This window comes from Astatotilapia calliptera, chromosome 2 (assembly GCF_900246225.1).
Source record: "Astatotilapia calliptera chromosome 2, fAstCal1.2, whole genome shotgun sequence".
NCBI classification, from domain to species: domain Eukaryota; kingdom Metazoa; phylum Chordata; class Actinopteri; order Cichliformes; family Cichlidae; genus Astatotilapia; species Astatotilapia calliptera.
The window spans coordinates 9,327,390-9,350,452 of NC_039303.1; the positions used below are offsets into that span (position 1 = coordinate 9,327,390).

General features: G+C 40.5%; 1 protein-coding gene across 2 annotated transcripts in view; it reads right to left on the reverse strand.

Moving 5' to 3' along the window:
- cplx1 (complexin 1) overlaps positions 1-3,543 on the reverse strand; it is a 65,530-nt gene extending 61,987 nt beyond the window's left edge. The window contains exons 1-2 of one of the 2 annotated variants that reach the window (XM_026183839.1): positions 3,146-3,543; positions 2,256-2,374 (exon numbers count right to left, since the gene is read on the reverse strand). In XM_026183839.1, coding sequence (XP_026039624.1) covers positions 2,256-2,286 — 31 coding nt within the window. In that variant the 5' untranslated portion in view covers positions 2,287-2,374; positions 3,146-3,543. Of the gene's footprint in view, positions 1-2,255; positions 2,375-2,604; positions 2,805-3,145 lie in introns of those variants that run through there. The other variant, XM_026183848.1, reaches the window with a different exon arrangement.
- Positions 3,544-23,063: the final 19,520 nt, after the last annotated feature.

Here is a 23,063-nt window from a genome sequence, read left to right on the forward strand (position 1 = left end):
GTTCAGAGGAGCGATGAAGGTATATTTTTTAAAAAGTCCTTGTCATCTGCACTTGTCATTGTGCCTCTGATGATGATCATTGCCAGAAGTGGGAGACAAAAGCTGTGCACTCAAGGTTTAAAAGAAGATTACGCACCCATTTCACCTTGCATTTCACTTGATTATTCAGTAAATGCCTCCAGATTGCTTTGATGCTACCCTGACTAGTAACAGGGAGCATTATGCTGCTCCTGTTTTTGCATGATGTAACTTGGGATGATTGGTTACAACAGCCTTTAGGGCACTACGTCAAACTGCAACCCAACTGTGATCTTCAGCTACCTCTAAGAAGATGTTAGCTAAGGATCTGGAGATCATGGCGGAAGAAGAATCGGGGAAAAGGTGGCAAGCAGGACGTCCAGTAACAGTAATTTCAAACTGGCTTTTAGTTTGTTTTTTTAGAGCTTCATGAAACAAAAGTCTGTGAGACAGACAATGAGCTGATCTTCTTGCTGTGGGAAAAGTAATATTAGCATGCTTGCTTTGTCTTACTGTAATACACTAGCATTGCATTTCACAGTTTCACTGCATTTGACCAGCGACTAGCTCTCCAAATCTTTTAACTTGTTAAAAACATGCATGTGTAGCTGTCCATATGGTGGGCAGTGGAGGGTTGCCAGGGTGGGATTTCTGAGTCTTACAGTGGTGTAAAAATGAATCACAATTCAAACATGTGGGGGTATCCAGCTGTAAAACTGTATGGCCTTAAAAAGACATTTTGCAAGAAATGAAATTCAATCCCCAAATTTAACATTTTAATAACAAATACCTGCTCATCAAAGAATTGTAATGTTTAAAATAAATAACTAAAGCTTGATTTGTGCGTTTCACTTGATTACTCTGTAAATGATTAATTAGTAGTTTCCATCCAAATGTTTTTAATGTTCTATATAATGAATGCACATATTTGAAGAGACCTCCTTGTAGAAAAGTGGAGTAGGCAGGTTTTTGTCTCCTATAGGAATGTAAAGGCTAAAGAGTGCATGGAAGAAGAAGAAGCCATTGTAGCATAGTCATCATATTAATGAGCCACTGACAAAAAATTAAATTAAATTAAAAAAAATGTCCAACTGGCAAAATGACAAGTTCACAAAATGACACCAGATACCAGAAGCATCATTTTAAATCCAGCATTCAGCGAAAATGTTGCCATTCTGTTATATATTCATGAATAAAGACAATCAGAAGAACATTCCCCGCCATACATTATGTACTACATTACGTTTCAAAAAAATTTACTGTGATTCATATTAAAATATGTTGGATCCTCCCTCGATAAAATAATTCACATCGTCATCGAGTTTTACAATTTTTTTTTTTAATTTATTTTGCGTAACGTCGAAAACAGACACGCAGTTGGAGAGATTAACTGCTCTGATCACAAAGCGACCTCCGCAAACGCAGCTTACATGTGCTTGAAAAGTCAAACAGCCTTTTGTTACCTTTGCTGTTCAGGGGGAAGGTAAACCACTTTCATTCTTTGAACTGTCCCACGAATCATCACGAACCATCCGCTGCTTTGTGAAAACCATCTCCGTCATTTCACCTTCCACTGCACTGTCTGCATATTCATAACAAGTTCATACCCCTTCAAAATTCATTACTCTGTTTTGGTATTCACATGTTCAGGGATTCACTGCAGCACAAGCCATTAGAAAATCACCCCCGTGCCTGCACGCGGGAATGAAATTATTTAAGATTAGATTGTGCCTTGATTATCTTTTCTTCCTCAGGTGGAAAATGTGCGTTCAGCATCTCGTGATAAGGAGTCGCTGCAGAGTCCCGGCCAAAAGGCATCTCTGTGTTTTTGATGGGTAAGACTGAAAAACGATAAAAACGTTTTTAACTCGTCTTGGTGAAAAATTTGAACTTCTTCGAACATAAAATGCCCCTTTGACTGCACTGGTTTAATCGCGTTAGAAATCATGAGCTCACTGAAGTATGCGCCACAGGGGTCAACTGCGCCACGCGCGCAAAGACCAACCAGCAGATGTGGAAGAAATGCGCAAAAAAAGCACCAAAGCGCAAAACAGGAAAGAAAAAGAGAGAAATTCTTGAGATGTGACAATCCAATAATGTTTGCGTGGAAAAGGAGGGTGTTGGATACAAAAGTAATCACTTTGGAGAGTAATTAAACCTCTACAAGAAGCAGAAACATCGGCGGACTCACACTCATCACATCCGTCGTTACAGCGGATAAAAAGGGAAGAACTTACCTCCCAGCGCTTGTTTCATAACGAAATTCATGATGATGGCTTTTAATTCCCTGCCTTCCTTATCCGAGCGATGTTACATTCAATAGTTGCGGAAGATGAGAAGTCCTTTGTTGCCAGATCTGCAAATTAAAACGACAAGCACGTTAAGCACGGAGACGTGTATTCAGCTTAGGCTACAGTCGACGCTCTTTATACTACATTTGTTAAGCTGAAATATGAAACGGTGATTTCTGAAATGTTTGTAAGAGGTGCTTTTGCGTGTAAAACACATTTCTTCGATGCGCCAACTGAAGGGCACCGAGGTCAATGGTTCGAACACAAAAGCGCCAAACATGTCACAACTACTGACCAGCTCAGAAACTACTGCTCGCGGTTTATCTGCGAACGTTTTGCTTTAAAATATTTTCCAGGACAGCTGACGATCGTTCAAACCGTGTACGGCTAAGCTTTGCCTGCAGTCAGAGCACTTCTGAGAAAGTGCACCGTGAAAGACCCTCAGTCTGGCAGGACGGTCTGCTGTCACGCATGTGAATCCCGGACTAAACCACTCCTGTGTATTTTTCCTGATCATGTGGTAAAACTTTCCATCCTCCATTGGAGGGACGTGGACTCAGCCATCCCGCTTCAACATTAGAAAAAAGAAAAAGCTACTCGCACGTTAATGAAGCAGAAATATCGAGCTATGCACGCATGTCTACAGCTGAAATTGCAGTTGGAACATATGTTCAAAATGACCCCCCTTTTATGCATGCATGTGCTGGGATTGTGTGAAAGGAGAGGCACACATGCACTTCCTAGTAGCTGCGAGCCTGGTTTCAGCACCACGGCGAGTGGATAGCTCCCTAAACCGTTGGCTTGTGTTGAAGCAGCTGCATCAAGCGTCGATTTACCTCCGTCCGGCGCCTGAATGAAATTCTCCTGGCACACTCACACACCGAGCACGGATCGAGGAGCAGAGCTTCAGCTGCAGTACCCTCCGGAACGAACTTATCCTGCAGCAGGCAACAGCAGCACGGGCTAATCTAACTGCTCGTTCCTTGCATCTCCGTCTCCCGGGGCTGGAAAAAGGACGTCCTTGGTGCTTCCTCCTGCTTGCCGCTTCGTCTTCCTGCACTCACTCACTCACTCACTCACTCACACTCACACGTAGAGACAAGGAGGAGGAGTGGAGGGGGTGGCGGTTTGCGGAGGGTGAAGCAGCTGCCGTTAACACTGTGATGGGAAGCAGCGAATGAATCACATGGAGGGATGGAGAGAGAAACGTCCCACTAACGTCCCCCTGACCGATAGAGAGAGATCAATTATTCAGCCCTGACGCTGGCTGGCTGCTCGGTCCTACAGCCCGCCCTCCCATCTCTGAAACGAGAAGGGGGACTCGGTGTGTGCTTAAAACGGTGGTGCAGAATATCAGCTATAGGCTGGGGGTGTTAGGAGACACAACATTTCTCGCTTCTTGGCTTGGAGGTGTCGTTTTCTTTTAGGTGACCCACATTTGGTTTGCATTCAGGTGTCCCCATGTGTGTGTGTGTGTGTGTGTGTGGGGGGGGGGGGGGGGGGGGGGATTCTCTGTATCCAACTGTTCGTTCCTTCCTTTTAAATTATATCCACTTCTCTCTTTAAACAGCGTCAGTGTCGTGCACAGACTCTGTAAGGGACACGGACCTAAGGGGGAAGAAGGCACCTCTGCTGTTTTACATTCATTCATGTTGTGGATCGCGGCGGGTGGGGGGGGTTGCTCCAGTATTTAAGGATATGCAAAAAAAAAAAACAAAAGACAAAACAGAAACAGAAACAGGTCCTTTATGTCCAAGAGAGTGGTGTGTGTCACTGTAATACTACCCTGCACACAAAGAGATTTTCTTCTCTTACCTTTAATTTGACTTGCTTGTGTAAGTGTGGGATGTACTTGGCAGGAAAATAAATCGCAGACATGCATGAAAAAGGAAGGTGTTGGTTGCACAGCGTCAATAAAATTGATAACAAAAAGAGTAAAAACTGACGTGAAAGAGACTCAGAGAGGACACACAAACTAAATGAACATAAACAACATGAGGCATAAGTGTGCAGGCGGGAAAGAAAGGGAGTGCCTCACAAAGAATTAGGCTTTGAAGTAAAGCGGGAAGTAAAATGAAAGAAAGACCAAGTCATGAAAAGAGCAGAGACACACAGACACGGGGGACGCAACACGAAAAAGGAAAACACTCAGCAAAGAATGAGGTAAGCAAAAATTACCAGGGATAATTACAAAGACCATGACAGTGTTGTAGAGTTTGTTTTATATTGAATTTGTCATTCAGGAAAGACTTTCACCAACATCTGGTCTACTAAATAGAAAGATTGATGCTTTTTTGCTTTTTTTTTCATCTGCATGGAAACAAAAGTTTGTATTTCATCTTTATTGGAAATCAAATGCTGATTGAAACTTTAATCATATAGGATTAGTTTAAAGATTTATGGATGTAGTGATGAAGGGTTGGTGCAGCAGAGGAGGATGGCATGACCAGGGCGACCTTGAGACTGATCATCTGTTGTGGAGACCACTACACGGAGGAGGAGGAGAAGGAAGAAGAAGACTATGCTGATTTGATGATGTTTACTTTTCACAGCAAGTGAAAAGTAAATGCATGTCTCCTGCAGGTCTGGGGGACCTTTGAGAATATGTGGAGGCATAGTTTACAGATTTTATAATGCTGTAAGGAATTTAAGGACTTTGATAGCAGTTCCATCCATCCATTCTCTTCTTCTTATCCAGGTCACAGGGGTGTGGAGCCTATTCTAGCTTGAGAGCAATTCATCTTCTGAAAAATAATCCAAGTTCTATTAGAATTTTACACATAGAAATGATAGACAAGCTCTCTTGGCCTCAGGAGCCTTGATTTCGACATTTTTTTGTAAAGTCATCTCTTGCTATTTACCAATGGTTTAAATTCCAGGAGCACCCAGGAAAGGAATCGGACCATTTTTATTTTCTACCCTGAGAGTGCTGCTTTATTGGATAGGTGCACTGATTTTAGGTATTTTCATAGCTTTTATGTCACGATCTGCAGATGCAGATCATGTATTTGAAGCGGGGACCCAAATGCAGATGCTTGGACTCAAGTTAGCAGAAGCTAGCTTTATTAAGGCTGCACAAAACTACAAAACGAAGGCAAGAATAAGACTAACAGTAAACTAACACTAAGAACTTGGATCGTGGCAGGGAAACATGGAGGGAGAACTGACGATCTGACAAAAAGCAAGGGGAGACTGGGACAAACAATGCAGGTGTTTAGGAGAGTGGAGACAGCAGGGAAACGAAGCTGGAACAAATTAGACACAAATAGGGAGAGCAAAACTGAATATAACACATATGAGATGAGGTACTGTCAAAATAAAACAGGAAGTGACACGTATACGTGAGCTGACACTAGGATGGGGACAGCAAACAGTGGAAGACATGACAGGCTGAGGAGACACTAGGAAACAGGTCAGGAGACGAAACACAAAGGCATGACAGACACAGGAAAGGTGAGCGATATAAACAGCGAGAGAGAGAGTGGGCAAACAGAGACATGACTGGGGAAAGACACATAAAAACAGAGGACATGACAGATTCTCACTGGAGACACAGGGACGAGACAAAGATACAAAAGGAACCCAATATGACCCAAAAAAAACCCCCAAACTCAGGGACAGTAGAAGAACTGAACTAAAGAACTAAACTGAAGACTAAGCTGTATAGAGCTTAAATAATCATTATAATACAAAGAAAGAATCAAAAATACAAAACAAACTCAAAATGCTGGGTATTTCTCTTTTTATTTTTTTAAATCACCTGTCTTGTGTTCATTAGCGTTTACTTTTTCCCTGTGTTAATTAGCATGAAGTGCTCTGCATATTTTTTGCCTGATTTATATCCAGAAACTTTATTTTGTGTGTCTTGAATGTTTGTGTTTCTCTTGTGTGTTTTCAGGTCAGCATTTTACCCGCTCTTTCATTTGAAACCTCCTTGTTTTCTAATATTTTGGGTGCCTTGCTTGAACTTTACTTGGACTTATCTTGTTTTCTCCTTTAGCTGTTTTTCAGCATCCATCAGTTGATTAGTAATTTTGGTATTTTACAGCCTGTTTCGTTGTGCATTTCAGGAAGATTTTGGAAAGAACCCTGCAACATAAAACCAGGGGTTCAAAAAAGGATCGTGTTAATGTGAAGAAAGTCACAACCACACCGCTCTGACCTCTCAAAGCTTTTTTAAAAATAGATGCAACTAAAATCAGATCTTCACCGGATTTAAGGTCTACTCTAGTGTGAAGGCAAACATACACCAGTTAATAAAGCCTGGTGTATTTGTCTTGCGAATAAAGATGATTAAATGATCATTGTTGTATTGTTTTTGTTGCTTTGATTTTATAACTATATATCCACCTGTGTAGTGAATGGGACTCTTTCATTCAGCTTCATTCTACTGAATTATATTCAGCTTTTCTTATTGCTCTGTTTGATGGGAAAATAATGAGCCTCCACTGATTTGCACATCATTTTGTTCACAATATGAATGTCAGTCACTGATGACACAAGCATATATTTTCTTTCTCTTCAAATCAATTAATTTTTTTTCCCTTTTCTTCTCTTAACTCATGTCAGACCCTAAATTTCACCCATAAAATTAGTTTAAGCTCTGTTTAAAGAGAGAAATCTACCTTCAGCTATTTTTTTTATTGATTGCTGTGTCTTTAGCATTTGACATGCTGACCGAGGCCTGTAGAACTGAGATGTAGCTCTTGTTTTTTTGCAGTTTCTCTGAGCATTGCACAGTCTGACCTTAGGATAGATTCGCAGGGACATCTATTCCTTAGAAGACTGGCAGCCGTCTTGAATGTTTCTCACTTGTCAGTGATCCTTCATGCTGAAGAATGAACTGCAGATTATTTGGAAATGGCCTTACAACACTTCTCATACTGACAAGCGGCAGCAATTGTTTCTTTAAGCCCGTTGCAGATGTCTTTCCTCCCTGTCATCATGTTAACACACACCTGAATGCTCCAGATAAGAAAACTGCAAAACGTCTGCTTTCATAGCGGTGCTCACACTCACTGATGATCAGTTAATCAAGTGTATTTGATTAACAGCACCTGGCTACTATTTATGCTTTTCGTTTTGAAGCAGTAAGGATGTATTTGATTTTTTCAAACAATGTTTCTGCATTTTGTCGTATTTTTTTACAAAAACATAATTACATGGCGCATATGATGTATTTTGTAGTTCATCTGAGGTTTTGTTTAAATAATTTTAAGACATCCTGAGATGCACATTATTCTTTATTATGTCCTGATTATGTTCTTGTATTTTATTTGTGACCACGATTTCTCTCTTAGAGAAATGTAATGGCAGTGACTGTACCAAAACTGTGCTGGCAACATACCCCCATATCAATACAAAAACCCAACAGATTCTCTCAATGAAGGTCTTCGGCATGTGTGCAATTCGCTTTAATTCGTCGCCCATCTGTATCCACCTGTTTCCCCAACTTGTAATAAGAAGTCACATGTATCATTTTATACATTTAGAACATTTGTATATGAAATTTTAACATTGTGTTCAGTACACGTTAGATGTAACCCTACCTCTGTCTACCGAGCGAGCTTGAAGCCTGGCAGACGTTATATGATTTATATTGAGCCTGCTTCAGTCCATAATGCCACTTGAGCCCTTTTTGTTCCCAGTTCATAACATTTTTTCTTATCAGGATCTTGCTTTCAGGGAGGTTTAACCTGCTAGGCGTATCTCCCAACATAATACAGTATTAAATTTTATCTTGATAGATGATGTGCTCTGCAAATTTATGCAAAGCTCTGACACTAAAACTTCCACGTCTTACATGCTTTCAGATGTTCCTCATTTAGCATCCCATTCAGCATTCAAACTTGCTCTTTGGTTTGCATGATTTGTATGTAAAATCATGCCAATATGAGGCCCTTCACCATTCAGCTGTATTGCAGGGACTTGACATGTTTCCTGGAATTAGGCTTCATGTAGAGAATTTTAATCCCCGTTTTCGTTTTATCTTACTTGCTCACCTATTTGAGGATTCTCAGTAACAAAAGGTTGAGCAGTCTGCCAAACTCAGGTAATTAGGCTTTCTCAGTTTTCACGAATACTGTACTCAGATGGGTGAAAATTCTACCAATTTTCTAGGTTATGTGTTTAACTGCATATACATGAAGCTTGATTTTCACAGAAGTCACTGCCAGTGAAAAGATATAACAGCAAACTGGAAGGAATATTGTGTCCAAAGCTTTTCCTTGGGTTAAAGCATCACATAGGATGCATTTGGCTGTCCTTGGAGAGGCTTCAGCATAAAGGAGAGAGTATGTAAACCTTGTCTTTTAGTTTTATAACAGGTGTTGTATATACAGAGAAATTATGAATACATTTTTGTAGTTTTGAACTCATTTGGTCAGGAGGTGAACTTAAACTTAAATGTGAGGTGTAGAGTTTCTAAAAAATGATTCCTTGCAGGAAGAGCATAATTCACCACTGCTGAACCTTTCCTAATCCCTTTGGCTCCTTCTTGACATACGCCATCAAAGAGCCACTGGGAGAATAGCAAGGCTAGATTCTGCATGTATTGCTAACGTCACCTTACAGGATTTCTGGAAGTCCTTAAACTTCAAAGTGAACTCTCCTTTTCATTTTGCAATGAGTGCTATTTTCATGCAGACTCTCTATTTTCTATTTACTGTTTTTTTTTTCTTTTTTATCCAGTTTCTCTGTATATGTTTTTAGGGAACATGTCTTTCCACCATAGCACAGCAATACTAAAGCTTGGATTGATATTTATAGTGAAAGAGATGTAAAAATGAATTTGTAAGGCATAAAATGGCATACAGATCTTTGGAAGAGTAAATATGTTGCACAAATAAAGTGAATAAGAGATACAAATAAAATAAATACACCCAGACACCAAAAATATACAGTAACTATCAAATTCGAGTTCTGCACTTGACACAGGCTGCCCTCTAGGATGCCTTCGAGTCAAAGCATGAGTCCACCTATAAACCTCCATCTGTGCCTTCCATCCAGTGCAGTCATAATTCACGTGACGGGATTTGTTAACAGAGAGCTGATGGGGATTTGTTTGATCATTATTCAGCCACTCAATCAACTGTACTGATCAATTATAGAGCTGTAAATATTCATAGCACTTGTTGTATCTGGGCACTAAACACGACCCCGAATCCTTGAGCAATCTATTAAACAAAAATTAAGGTCAAATCAAAAGGCATGTGAAGTTTTATATTTTTAATGTGAAACTTAATATTTAATATTTTTACATTTTTAAAGGTATTCTGACATTTGTTTTCACTTCTGGGGCTCTAACCTAGTAGTAATGTATCCAGTGAGAGTAGATGATGTGTTTTGGTTGGCTATAACAGATGGATAAATGGATGTAGCCGTCGGGCCAAAATCCTGCATTCTTTCTATAGATCAGCAGGGGGCGACTCCTCTCGTTGCAAAAAGAAGTCAGATTATATATAAGTGCACAAAAACAATGCCCTCATAGCTAATTGGATTTATGACCCCAGTGAATGCTGTTTTGGGGTTGAGTCACAATTTTTAAGTCCTTTTTATTAAAACATTATTTATTATCGTGGCTCAAGAGTTGGGAGTTCGCCTTGTAATTGGAAGGTTGCCGGTTTGAGCCCCGGCTTGGACAGTCTCGGTCGTTGTGTACTTGGGCAAGACACTTCACCTGTTGCCTACTGGTGGTGGTCAGAGGGCGTGGTGGCGCCAGTGTCCGGCAGCCTCGCTTCTGTCAGTGCGCCCCAGGGTGCCTGTGGCTACAATGTAGCTTGCCATCACCAGTGTGTGAATGTGTGTGTGAATGGGTGGATGACTGGACATGTAAAGCGCTTTGGGGTCCTTAGGGACTAGTAAAGCGCTATATAAATACAGGCCATTTACCATTTACAGGCCATTATGACATTATGTCCATTTTGCAAATAATTATTATCCTGTTTACAGTAAGATAACTGAAAAAGCATAATGTGTGTTTTAGAAAACAGCTACTTTAATAAATCGTTGAAATGGTCACTGCTAGAATGCTGTTTTTTGCAGCATATGTATTTTAACTTTTTTTTTTTACTTGAAGTAATTAATCAGATTATTAGGGCGTATGTACCTTTTGGTTTATTATTTTTCAAAGTCCAAGTATTTGGAAGTTTTACACCCTGACTAAAACCCTTTTCATTTGATGATACCAGTGTTCTTATATTTGGAGCCACTGGTGCTGCCAAAAAGACAGGAGGGCGAGCTGAGGATTTTAAGATTTTCATTGGGAGTGACCAGAATGGACAGAATAAGAAACAAGTACCTCAGAGGGACAGCTCAGGCTGAGCAGTTTGGAGACAAAGAGAGGCAAGGCTGAGGGGATTTGGACAAAGGAGGGATAGTGGATATATTTGACAAAAGATGTGGAATATGAGCTGCCGGGTACAGCTCAGTGAGAAGATTCATGGATGTAGTGAAGGAGGACATGCAGAGGGTTTGTGTGATAGAGGGGGATGCAAGGGATAGGGTGTGCTGGAGGCGGATGATGCAGTGTGGCAATCCTTAAAAGGATCAGCCAAAAAAAAAAAAGATGATGGACGGGAGGAAAACGAAGATAAGTAATGAGTACCTTTAAAAATTGCAGAGTTAAATAGACTGTTCACATCTGTCCACACAGAACAGTTAGAAACTGTAGAAACTCAAGGACATGATGACACAAAATACCACATTGACTGAGGGTAACGCGGTGCTTGCGGAGGAGCTGAACCACTTCTTCGCACGCTTTGAGGTGAAGGGACCAGAGGCAGCAGCAGCAAAAACATCGGACAGCAGCAGCAGCCCAAGCCTCATAGTGCAGGAATATGAGGTGAGGCGCACACTGAGGGCAGTGAACCCCAGGAAGGCCGCCGGACCAGATGGGGTAACCGCAAGGGTCCTAAAAGAGTGTGCAGACCAGCTGGCTGGGGTCTTGACTAAGATCTTCAACACTTCACTGTCCCAGTCCTGCATCCCGCCGTGCCTAAAGTCAGCCACAATTGTCCCACTGCCAAAGCGTACTAACATTAGCAGCCTCAACGACTACCGACCAGTTGCTCTAACACCTGTTATAATTAGAGATGGACCGATCCGATATTACGTATTGGTATCGGTCCGATACTGACCTAAATTACTGGATTGGATATCGGAGAAAAACATAAAAAATGTAATCCGATCCATTAAATATCACGAAAGCACCTCACAAAACTTGCAACACGCCGTAACTCACCTCAGAACGTTAGCACGTCGGAGCAGTATGCATCACGTGATAGAGCGGCTGTGGCATGCGGGACCTGTCGGTGGTCTGGATAGCATTTGGAGCTTCGCTAGCAACCCGGCATTTCATCTCCGACAAAGTTATCCCGAGAGAAGTAAAGCAAGTGTGTAAGTCCATCTCTGAATGTTTGTAAAGCATTCCTGCGTTAAGCTTAACAAGCGACTGCCTCTCCTGCTGCTACTTCAATCATGAAACTGCTTAACGATCAGCTGATCGGCTTTTCTCTCGCGAGTCCGTGTCTCTAGTTTGCTTTTGGCCCACTTCGCACCAGAAAGAGGAAACCAGCGGCTGAACAACAGCAGCACGTTTAAGCTTGATCAGCTGTTGTTAGAATTTATTTAATATTACTTTCTACTCGAGGATCTTTTTCTACGTAGCTGACGCTGGTAACTGTGCAGGGGCGGATCTAGCAAAGTTTAGCCAGGGGGGCCGATAGGGCATTAACAGGGAAAAGGGGGCACAAAGACATACTTTTCTTTCTTATTCTCATTTAAAATGTCGAGCTTTTAATAAATAATTATCTGACACCCAAAGTTTTAATTTGATGTAAAATGAATAGAAGTCAATTACTGTATATAGTGACTATTAAGTCTAATATATATACCCTAGTAAGCTTTCCTTTGGGAAGGTACCATCTGTGCAGTCTGCAATTTTGTTGAAGAAAGATGTTGAATCTATTTAATATTTCTTGAAAAATAATTGATTTTTGTGCATTTTTTTTCACACTGCATCAAATTAAGGTTGATTACGTCGATTAAGCATCATGAGGTGGAGCGTGAGGGGTGGTTCCCTATTTTTTATTTATTTATTTTTGTTGTTGCTGGGAGTTGGAACCCTATTAGTTAGGTTGCTTAATATTTATGCTAAGTACTCTTTAAAATACCAGAATAGGGAGGATGGTGTAGGTTTAAGTTTATTAGATTGATCAGTATTGCTGAACTATGAAATAATTTTTTTTGCATACAGGTATAACAGAATAGCTTTAGTGTAGTTGTTGTTTTAAACTTGAGTATGAACTTATACAAAATGCAGCAAGATATTTAAAAAGCAGTTTTGTTGATTAAAAAACACTATATCGGATTCATATCGGTATCGGCAGATATCCAAATTTATGATATCGGTATCGGTATCGGACATAAAAAAGTGGTATCGTGCCATCTCTAGTTATAATGAAGTGCTTCGAGAAACTGGTCCAACGTCATATCATGTCCTGCCTGCCACCCACACTCGACCCGCTCCAGTTCGCATACAGAGCTAACAGATCACCTGAAGATGCCATTGCTACAACGCTCCACACCGCCATCTCTCACCTGGAAGTGCAGGGCCGTTACACCAGGCTGCTCTTTGTTGACTTTAGCTCTGCTTTCAATACGATACTCCCGGACAGACTAATAGTTAAACTGCTGGAAATCGGACTTCCTTCTACCACCTGCCACTGGATCAGAGACTTCCTCTCAGACCGTGTACAGAGAGTTAGAGTGGGGCCTCATCTTTCCCCAGCCCTCAGCCTTAACACCGGCTCTCCACAAGGCTGTGTACTGTACACTCTGTACACACATGACTGTGTTAGTACCCACCCAGACAACACAGTCATCAAGTTTGCAGATGATACCACCGTGGTGGGGCTTATCTCAGGGGGAGATGAGACGGCGTACAGAGCTGAAGTTCAGAGGCTGTCAGATTGGTGTGTAGATAACAACCTGGACCTCAATACCACCAAGACAAAAGAACTGGTAGTTGACTTCAGAAGGAGGAAGTCTGAGCTGCAGCCTGTCAGCACCAACGGGGAGTGCGTGGAAAGGGTCTCCAGTTTCAAGTTTCTGGGTGTGCACACAGACACAGACCTCCAATGGAGCTCTAACACCTCTGGAGTTTTAAAGAAGGCCCAACAGCGTCTCCACTTTCTGAGAATCCTCAGAAAAATGGACCTGAAGAAGGAGCTGCTGACCGTCTTCTACTGCTGCTCCATTGAAAGTGTGCTGACATATTGCATCGGTGTGTGGTTCTCCAGCTGCACCACAGTACACAGAAAGGCACTCCAGAGGGTCATCAATATGGCCCAAAAAATCATTGGACATCCTCTTCCCTCCCTGAAGGACCTGTACAGCACTCGCTGTCTCAAGAGGGCACGCAGCATCCTACGGGACTGTACTCACCCAGGACACCGGGTGTTTAAGCTGCTGCCATCTGGCAGGAGGTTCAGGCTGCTGAGGTCCCGAACAAATAGACTCAAGGACAGCTTTTACAACAGGGCAATAGCCCTGATCAATGTAAATAGCTGACCTGACTGGCTACCTACCTGGACTTTTTGGGGTAAAAGCAGTAACAATAATAATATTTATATTTATAACAAGGTGCAATAACAATTAATGTGCAATAATACCAGTGTGCAATACAAATACACTTCTTCTTTTTTATTACTAAGTTATTATACTGTGTTGTGTTGTTTGCGTTGCGTTGTGATGTGATGTGTCGTATCGGGTCGTGTTGTGTTATATGTAGTGCCTACGTAGGACAGTTTTCCAATTTCATTGTACTATTGTACTATGTATGACGTGCAATGACAATAAAGAGTTATCTTATGTTATCTTATCTTAAAAAGAGCAGGTCCTGAGATTAAACCTTTCTCAACTTCAAAGTGAGAAACTGAAACAAGGGATTGCTTTGACTGACATGTGACAGGGTGGAAAATGCATTAAAAGGTTACCTAGACAACCAGAGCCTTGAATGTCCACTAGCAGCCAGCCATCACCAGTTATGAGCAACTTCCTGTGTGGACATCCCTTCAATGTCAGAGGTATTGTGCAGTATATACTAAATATTCTGTCTTCATCCATGGAGAAGAAGAGTTTTACCATTGATACCTTCCAAATCTGCAGAGCGTTTGATTAGATTAAAGTGACGGATAGTCCAAATCTAGCTGTTATTCCAGACCCGAGTTCTACTCTGTGCTTTAAACCTAACCTGATGTAATAACCTTGGGAACTCTGTCAAAGGAGCAACAACATGATAAGTTCACTTTTCCTCGGTGCACAAGGAGTACAAAAAGGCACAACACACACTCACATGTACACTCTCCTCTCTTGCACACATGCTGTACTCCCCTGACGTCTTGTTAATGCAGCTCAGGCCCACTCTTAGACACTAGATCCTCCTTTCTTTTCCCCTCTCACTGTATATCTACTAGTGACACACTCACACGTACATGCACACACACAGAAAGTGTGGCTGAAATCAGAGGATACCCACTGACCTGCCAAACTTTATGCATTTAAGCAAGAAGGTGGCCTGCAGATCAACATGGGAAGCCAGCAAGACACCACTGACGCATTGTATTATTTCCCCTGTGTGGCTGCTGATATGTGCTCAGCTCACAAATTTCCCCAGAGGACGAGTTGTGTGACCTGTAGACTGGAGTATGAGGGCAAATGCTTGTTACTTGTAATGTCGGCTTGCTTCTTGTTTGTCCTCATTAAATGTACTCACAAGCAGAGAAATCAGGCAATCTGCTTTGAAATGAGGATTATTAGTTGTTTTATGTAATCTTGCATATATAGTATTATCCTTCATAAAGATAACATACAGTAGACCATGTTTGATTTGAAAACGGCTTTATAATGTGTAAATCATCTTAGGTCGACATGTCGTTCTATTCATCATGGCTTGTTATGGAAATTATGATGAAACCAGGTTTGCCTTGTTCGGGAGATGCCGGTGAGTAATATAAACTTTTATCATTTTTATAATGGAAGGTGCTTCATATCAAGGACAAGAGAGATGAACATGTTCCAAGTGCTAATCTCACACAGAGTTTCATTTACTCCCTTCTACAGCTACTTTCAACATAAGTATGTCTCTGCTGAGAGGCAAATGAAACACTGGTCACCATTATCCAACAGACTCCACTGGGCGTGACCTTTCAAGTCTCCCCAGAACAGAGAAGCCTCATCAAATACAGTGATTGGCACCAAAAATATATATTACACAAACTTTCTATGTCTATATCATATCATATCAAACAACAAAATACTCTGTAAATAATACAGTTTATTGGAAAACAACATCATTTATCTGTTTTCAAATTACTGTTGAAAAATAAACCTGCTTTATAAGTTATTTAATTAGGTTAGTTCAGTTCAATTTGATTCTGTTTGATTTTATTTACATGGCACTAAATCACAACAACAGGTGCCTCAAGACATTTTATGCTGTAAGGTAAAAATCCTACAATAATACAAAGAAAACCCAAACAATCAGACGACTCCCTCTGAGCAAGCTTTTGGTGACAGTGGCAAAAAATCCTCCCTTTTAGCAGGAAGAACCCTCAGAAGAAGGGCTCAGCCATCGTTTGGGGTTGAGAGGAGAAAGAAGGACAACAAACATGCTGTGGAAGAGAGACAGAGATGAATAATAACTATGATCAAACTCAAAGAGGTGTATAAACCCTCAGAAATACTCAGTACATTATGGGAATCCCCCAGCAGCCTAGACCATTTGCAACAAAGCTAAGGGAGGATTCAGGCTCACCTGATCCAACCCTAACTATATGCTTTATCAAAAAGAAGTTTTAATAAAAGTAGAGATAGTGTCTGTCTCCTGAATCCAAACTGGAAGCTGGTTCCACAGAAGAGGGGCCTGAAAGCTGAAGGCTCTCCCTCCCATTCTACTTTTAAATACAATAGGAGCAACGAGTAAGCCTGCACTCTGAGAGCAAAGAGCTCTAATAGGGTCATTCTGTACTATAAGATAAGATGGCGCCTGATAGCTCATTAGCGAAACGTCAGATTTGGCTTAAAATGTTTACTTTGCTAAGGTTAGAGGAACCTTTGACGCTGAGATCATAACTGACACTAAAGGAAGAATCTTTACATCTTTAAAGGAGTGATGAAGCAGTTATATATTATTGTAGCACGAGCTGCACAGTGTGACTGCGCATGCTCGAACAATCACATTTTTAAAAAATTCCCAAATACAGCTGATCAGTGTGTTTTATGGTAAATTGCACACACTTGATTATTTGTGAGTTGTTTCAGGTATCAGTTGGAGTGATGAGTAAGGGATCACATTATCACTCTGTCAGAATTAACAAATCAGTGTTGTACAGTATAATTAGCTAGTTTATGAATTACCAGCTTACTTTTGAGTGGGTGTTACACAAAGTTATGATTTCTTAATTTTCAGCAATGATTTAAAATTAGTTGTTTTTCCAGTTATCATGGCAGAAATCCAGCCAGTATTTACTGTTAGTGTTTTACAACTTGTGACATTAAAAATAAAAGTATTTGTATAAATACAATAAAAAAAAATTCACAGTGAGAACAGTCTATTTGTTATTGTACATAATCCCACAATGGCATCCAGTCTTACTCACAGTAGAGTGGTTATGCAGAAATTATATCTTCTACAGGGACTGTAGGACTGTAGTTACATTAAGGTGGTTATTTTATAGTCTTTTCTGGTTTGACATGGATGGATGGATGGATGAACTATGAAGATGAGATCATCAGGGCAGTGCATCAAAGATCCATTAGCCCTGAAATTAATAAAGAACACTAATTTCCCTCAAGGCTTCCCCACAATGCAAGTGTGGGAAGAGATTTCAGTCAAATAGTTTGAATAATTTTCCGTTTTTAAATTTTCTTTCAATTTCTCTACTTCTAAATATCAAAAAGTCAAAACTTTTCAATTACATATATCTGCAAGTTGGAATCTGTCAGCGAAGCCAATATTCAGTTTACAGACTCCCTGCTCTGTCTTTCCCCTTTGGTGTTGTTTCTTTTTATTGTTGATAGACCTGGAGAAATTAATGTTTTATTAATATGCATTCACAGTGGCTGCACTTGCATGATTAAATTGCTCACAATTAAGTACTACTGTGGAGTTTTGCACTTTACTCATACTAAAATAAATGCTTGAGCTGTGCCTCTGAATACCACCCAAAGGCCTTATTCTAGTGGACTAATCCAGGACGATGTTATTAATTCTGCTCTTTACTTGAGTAGCATGAAAGTCTGATATTGACTGGGGAGGAAAAAGCAGATGAAGGTTTAAACCTTGTAAATCAAAAAGTGTCAAAAAATGGATTTACAGTCTAGGCGACCGAGTGGTCCTTTGATATCCTGATCGAATGTAAATGAAAGAGACGGGGATGGAAAACTTCAAAACTATTGTTGCTCTGACAGCATTATTTGGTTTTCTTTACCACCGAGTACGTTTTTGTTGCTCATGCACAAGAGGACTGCAGCAGTAAACCAGCCTGACACGGGAGTGTATAAGTCAACTGCAGCAAGCACAGCAACTGAAATCTGAGTTAGAATCTACGCTGTAGAAGTTTGTACTCCATCACCTTTCCTCTGACAGCTCACTACAGCCAGAGGGAGGTACACAGACACAGAGACAAATACACTCACAGCTCTTTTGCATTGAGTTGATACACACCCAGTCATTTCACTGGGATCAAATGACTTTTTTGTGGGATTGTTTTGAGAACAATTGTGGCAACAGAGTGGAAACTCCATCATGAGATCTTAAAAACTGAAAATTGCAAATATAAATAAATATGACTTCCAGTTTCATGCATAGTGATTCATATTTTGTGTGGTGCTTTCCGAGGTCTCATACAGGTTAAAGCACTCAAATGTTCGCTTAAAAGAATCAGAAACTAAAGTTACGTAATGATCCTGCTTCCTATATTCAACACATTTTCATTCCTGTAACACATTCATGCTTGCGGATGTCAATCAAAATAAAGTGCTTATCTTCAAATGTTGCAAATGCAAATGCAAATGTTCGACTTGCTGTGTGAACTATATGTCTCAATATCAAAGGAACTCCTTAATGTGTGTTTTGAGGGTAATTTCTGGTCCCCATTGCACTGCTACATCAGATCTTTGGGTTCCTCCACTGTCCAAATCCTCCTTGAGCCCCTGGACTGAGGTATGACTTCCTGAGGTTTTATTAGATCCAGTTAACTGAAAAGCTTTATAGCAGATGCCTGCAATACTGAGCATGTATTGCATCCATATATCATACAGAACATTAGTCAAAATGTTGTTGTGCAAGAAGAAACATAGATTTTGGATAATCGTGCAGAGCGGCAATTGCACATAAAAGGGTTGTCTTTCCAGTGGTTTCAATCAAGATTTCTTTGCATTTTGTCATGGGCTGTTAAATTCCTGATTTTTCTGCTTCAGCCCGTTGATGAAGGAAGCTCTCTGAAGAAGGAAGAGTTTCTGCAGTCACATGTAATTTTTCTTCTTCTTTCTTTTGTAGTTGAGTGTCTGTAAAAGCTGTAAAAAAAAATGTACCACATTCATATAGGTACGTATGCTATCCACCAACAAGTGTTTTCAGTTTTTAACTAAACTATACACTCATATTTACGTTATTATTATTTTTTTTGCCTTCATAATTGTCTTTGGTTTTTGTAACATGGATTCAGCAAGTTGCTGGAAACATTCCTCGTGGATTTTGGTCCATATTGACATGGTAGAGTCACACAGTTGCCTCAGCTCTCCAAATCCCAAAGGGTTTGGGATCTCATTACTGTGGAGGCCATCTGAGTGCAGTAAACTGACTGTCATGTTCAACAAACAGGGCAATCCACCCCCAGACGATGGGTACACTGTGGTTATAAAGGAATGGGCATGGTTAGCAACGATGCTCAGGTAGGCTGTGGCATGGAAATGATGGTTGGTTGGTGTTAAAGAACTGAAAGTGTATCAAAATAAATAGCTACCACCATTACACCACCAACAGCAGCCTGAATCATTGATACAAGCCAGGATGGATACATGCTTTCATGCTGTTTATGCCCAAAGGCTTGTCAGACCGGAAAACATTTTTCCAGTCTTCTGTTGTCCAATTTTGCAGATTGTAGCCTGTTGTTAGTTGACAGTAGTGGCACCTGGTGTGCTGCTTCAAGGTTCAGTGTTGGAAGGCATAATCATAATTAGCTATTGTAGGGTCTTTGCCTTACAATATAAAGTGACTTGAGGCAACTGTTGTTTTGATGTGTTGTTTTGCCATGTCAGTAAAATTGAATTGAATTGAATTCTTTGGCAATTGTTACCTTTGTTGTAACAAGTGATTATTTGAGTTACCTTTGATTTCCAATTAACTCAGAGCAGCTGGGCCATTCTCCTTTGATGTCCAGCATAAACAGAGCATTTTCAACTGCTCCTTACTGGATATTTTCTCTTTCTCTGAATATTCTTTGTAAAGCCTAGAGTTGGTTGTGTTGGAAAATCCCAGCTGGTTCTGAACTTGTAAGACCAGCCCATCACCAACAACCATCCATCACCATTCTGCTGCTCTGCTTGAGCTTGAGAAGGCTGTCTTCACTAGGTCTAAATGCCTACATGCATTGAACCGCTAACATGGGATTGGCTAATTACACTTTTGAATTAAGAAGCAGTTGAAGACATGTAATAAAGTAGCATACAAGTATACAATTTGATATGCTTCAAACGCCAAACTCTGTTTTGGTAAAAGAAGCTATGTTTGAAATTTCATTAGATTTCAAAGTCCATGTACCAGCTACAGACTCACTTTCTGACAAAAAGTGAAAAGCTGAATATTTTAACAGCTACCACAGAGTGCAGATGATTAATCAGTAAATCTCTCTCTCTCTCTCTCCTCTCAGCTCTGGTGTCAAGCAGGAAATCCTCAGCATTTATTCCTATGGAGATGCCACATGCACTGATAAGGACATAATTGAAAACACCCAGAGGGCTGGATTGTGTGTCACTCATGCTTCAGTCAGAACCGCAGCAACCCCCAGACTATTATATATCTTGGAATATATTCCTGCAGTGTTTTCCAGGGTTTTGCTTTAGTCTTTGGGTGCAAATTGGCATATTTTTATACTTTATTAACAAATTTATCTTCCTCTGAACCTTGTTAGAGGAGGTCATCATCTTGAGCAAAGGAGCAGAGTGATACTGAAATTTCCTATTACTCAACATCATCTGCTACATTCTTTTTTCACCCACATCCATCTCTCCTCATGTCTACTTTATTATTTTTACATCAATCAAATTCTTTACGCTTGCATATATATATTTTTTTATTATATATCTATATTATATTTTTAGACTGATTCAGATTTTACGGGGGATATTAAAGTATCAGACAATCATTTGCAGACAGATGTGTGCCTACTTATGTATTTACTCATTTTTTCCTATCATTATCTTTTTTCCTGTTTGGTCCCAGCATTTCAGCTCTTGATGATTAGGAAATGGATCACGGGTAACAATGTTCTGTGAAAGAAAATGAGCTGCTGAAATGAATTGTGGTTATGCTCCTAAATTGGTTCAGCGACTGGATGGTGTCTATAATTCACATGTGAAAGGACAGCAGATGTGATGTATTTCTAAAGAGAGGAAAACTGACAGCTAAAATCAGAGGGTACAGCCTCAGAATGCACTTATGTACGAGTCCAGGCTTTCAGGGTTCTGCTAGTACAATTTGCTCCATTTTGAGCAGTGACTATGGAAGATTGACTATTTTCCCACTTATAAATCACTTATGGCCATAATAAATAACTGTTTCAGAGATTTAGCAGTACTTCCCAAACTCTAATTAAGCATCGTTTTGGTAAGAGGATGTAGCAATGAAGTTAATTAAGCACTCTAATACTGTCTTGGTACAGGCTGTTCCCATAGTTTTCCTTTTGTTTATCCCCTGTGTTTCTAAGTGCTGTCCTTTCCCCTGTCATCTATTCTTTCCTACCTCTCTCTCTCTCTCTCTTTCTTTTTACTTCTTTTCCTCACTAGCTACTTACCTACAGGGAGTGCAGAATTATTAGGCAAATCAGTATTTTGTCCACATCATCCTCTTCATGCATGTTGTCTTACTCCAAGCTGTATAGGCTCGAAAGCCTACTACCAATTAAGCATATTAGGTGATGTGCATCTCTGTAATGAGAAGGGGTGTGGTCTAATGACATCAACACCCTATATCAGGTGTGCATAATTATTAGGCAACGTCCTTTCCTTTGGCAAAATGGGTCAAAAGAAGGACTTGACAGGCTCAGAAAAGTCAAAAATAGTGAGATATCTTGCAGAGGGATGCAGCAGTCTCAAAATTGCAAAGCTTCTGAAGCGTGATCATCGAACAATCAAGCGTTTCATTCAAAATAGTCAACAGGGTCGCAAGAAGCGTGTGGAAAAACCAAGGCGCAAAATAACTGCCCATGAACTGAGAAAAGTCAAGCGTGCAGCTGCCAAGATGCCACTTGCCACCAGTTTGGCCATATTTCAGAGCTGCAACATCACTGGAGTGCCCAAAAGCACAAGGTGTGCAATACTCAGAGACATGGCCAAAGTAAGAAAGGCTGAAAGACGACCACCACTGAACAAGACACACAAGCTGAAATGTCAAGACTGGGCCAAGAAATATCTCAAGACTGGTTTTTCTAAGGTTTTATGGACTGATGAAATGAGAGTGAGTCTTGATGGGCCAGATGGATGGGCCCGTGGCTGGATGGTAAAGGGCAGAGAGCTCCAGTCCGACTCAGACGCCAGCAAGGTGGAGGTGGAGTACTGGTTTGGGCTGGTATCATCAAAGATGAGCTTGTGGGGCCTTTTCGGGGTGAGGATGGAGTCAAGCTCAACTCCCAGTCCTACTGCCAGTTTCTGGAAGATACCTTCTTCAAGCAGTGGTACAGGAAGAAGTCTGCATCCTTCAAGAAAAACATGATTTTCATGCAGGACAATGCTCCATCACACGCGTCCAAGTACTCTACAGCGTGGCTGGCAAGAAAGGGTATAAAAGAAGAAAAACTAATGACATGGCCTCCTTGTTCACCTGATCTGAACCCCATTGAGAACCTGTGGTCCATCATCAAATGTGAGATTTACAAGGAGGGAAAACAGTACACCTCTCTGAACAGTGTCTGGGAGGCTGTGATTGCTGCTGCACGCAATGTTGATGGTGAACAGATCAAAACACTGACAGAATCCATGGATGGCAGGCTTTTGAGTGTCCTTGCAAAGAAAGGTGGCTATATTGGTCGCTGATTTGTTTTTGTTTTGTTTTTGAATGTCAGAAATGTATATTTGTGAATGTGGAGATGTTATATTGGTGTCACTGGTAAAAATAAATAATTGAAATGGGTATATATTTGTTTTTTGTTAAGTTGCCTAATAATTATGCACAGTAATAGTCACCTGCACACACAGATATCCCCCTAAAATAGCTAAAACTAAAAACTACTTCCAAAAACATTCAGCTTTGATATTAATGAGTTTTTTGGGTTCATTGAGAACATGGTTGTTGTTCAATAATAAAATTATTCCTCAAAAATACAACTTGCCTAATAATTCTGCACTCCCTATATTTATATGTTTGCTGACCTTTCAGATTTTGGTTGCACCTGATTATTCATTTAGTTCTCAGTGTATTCTCAGTGTCTGTAACCAGATTTGGCAACTGGGGGTCAGTCAGCCAGGTTCTCCACA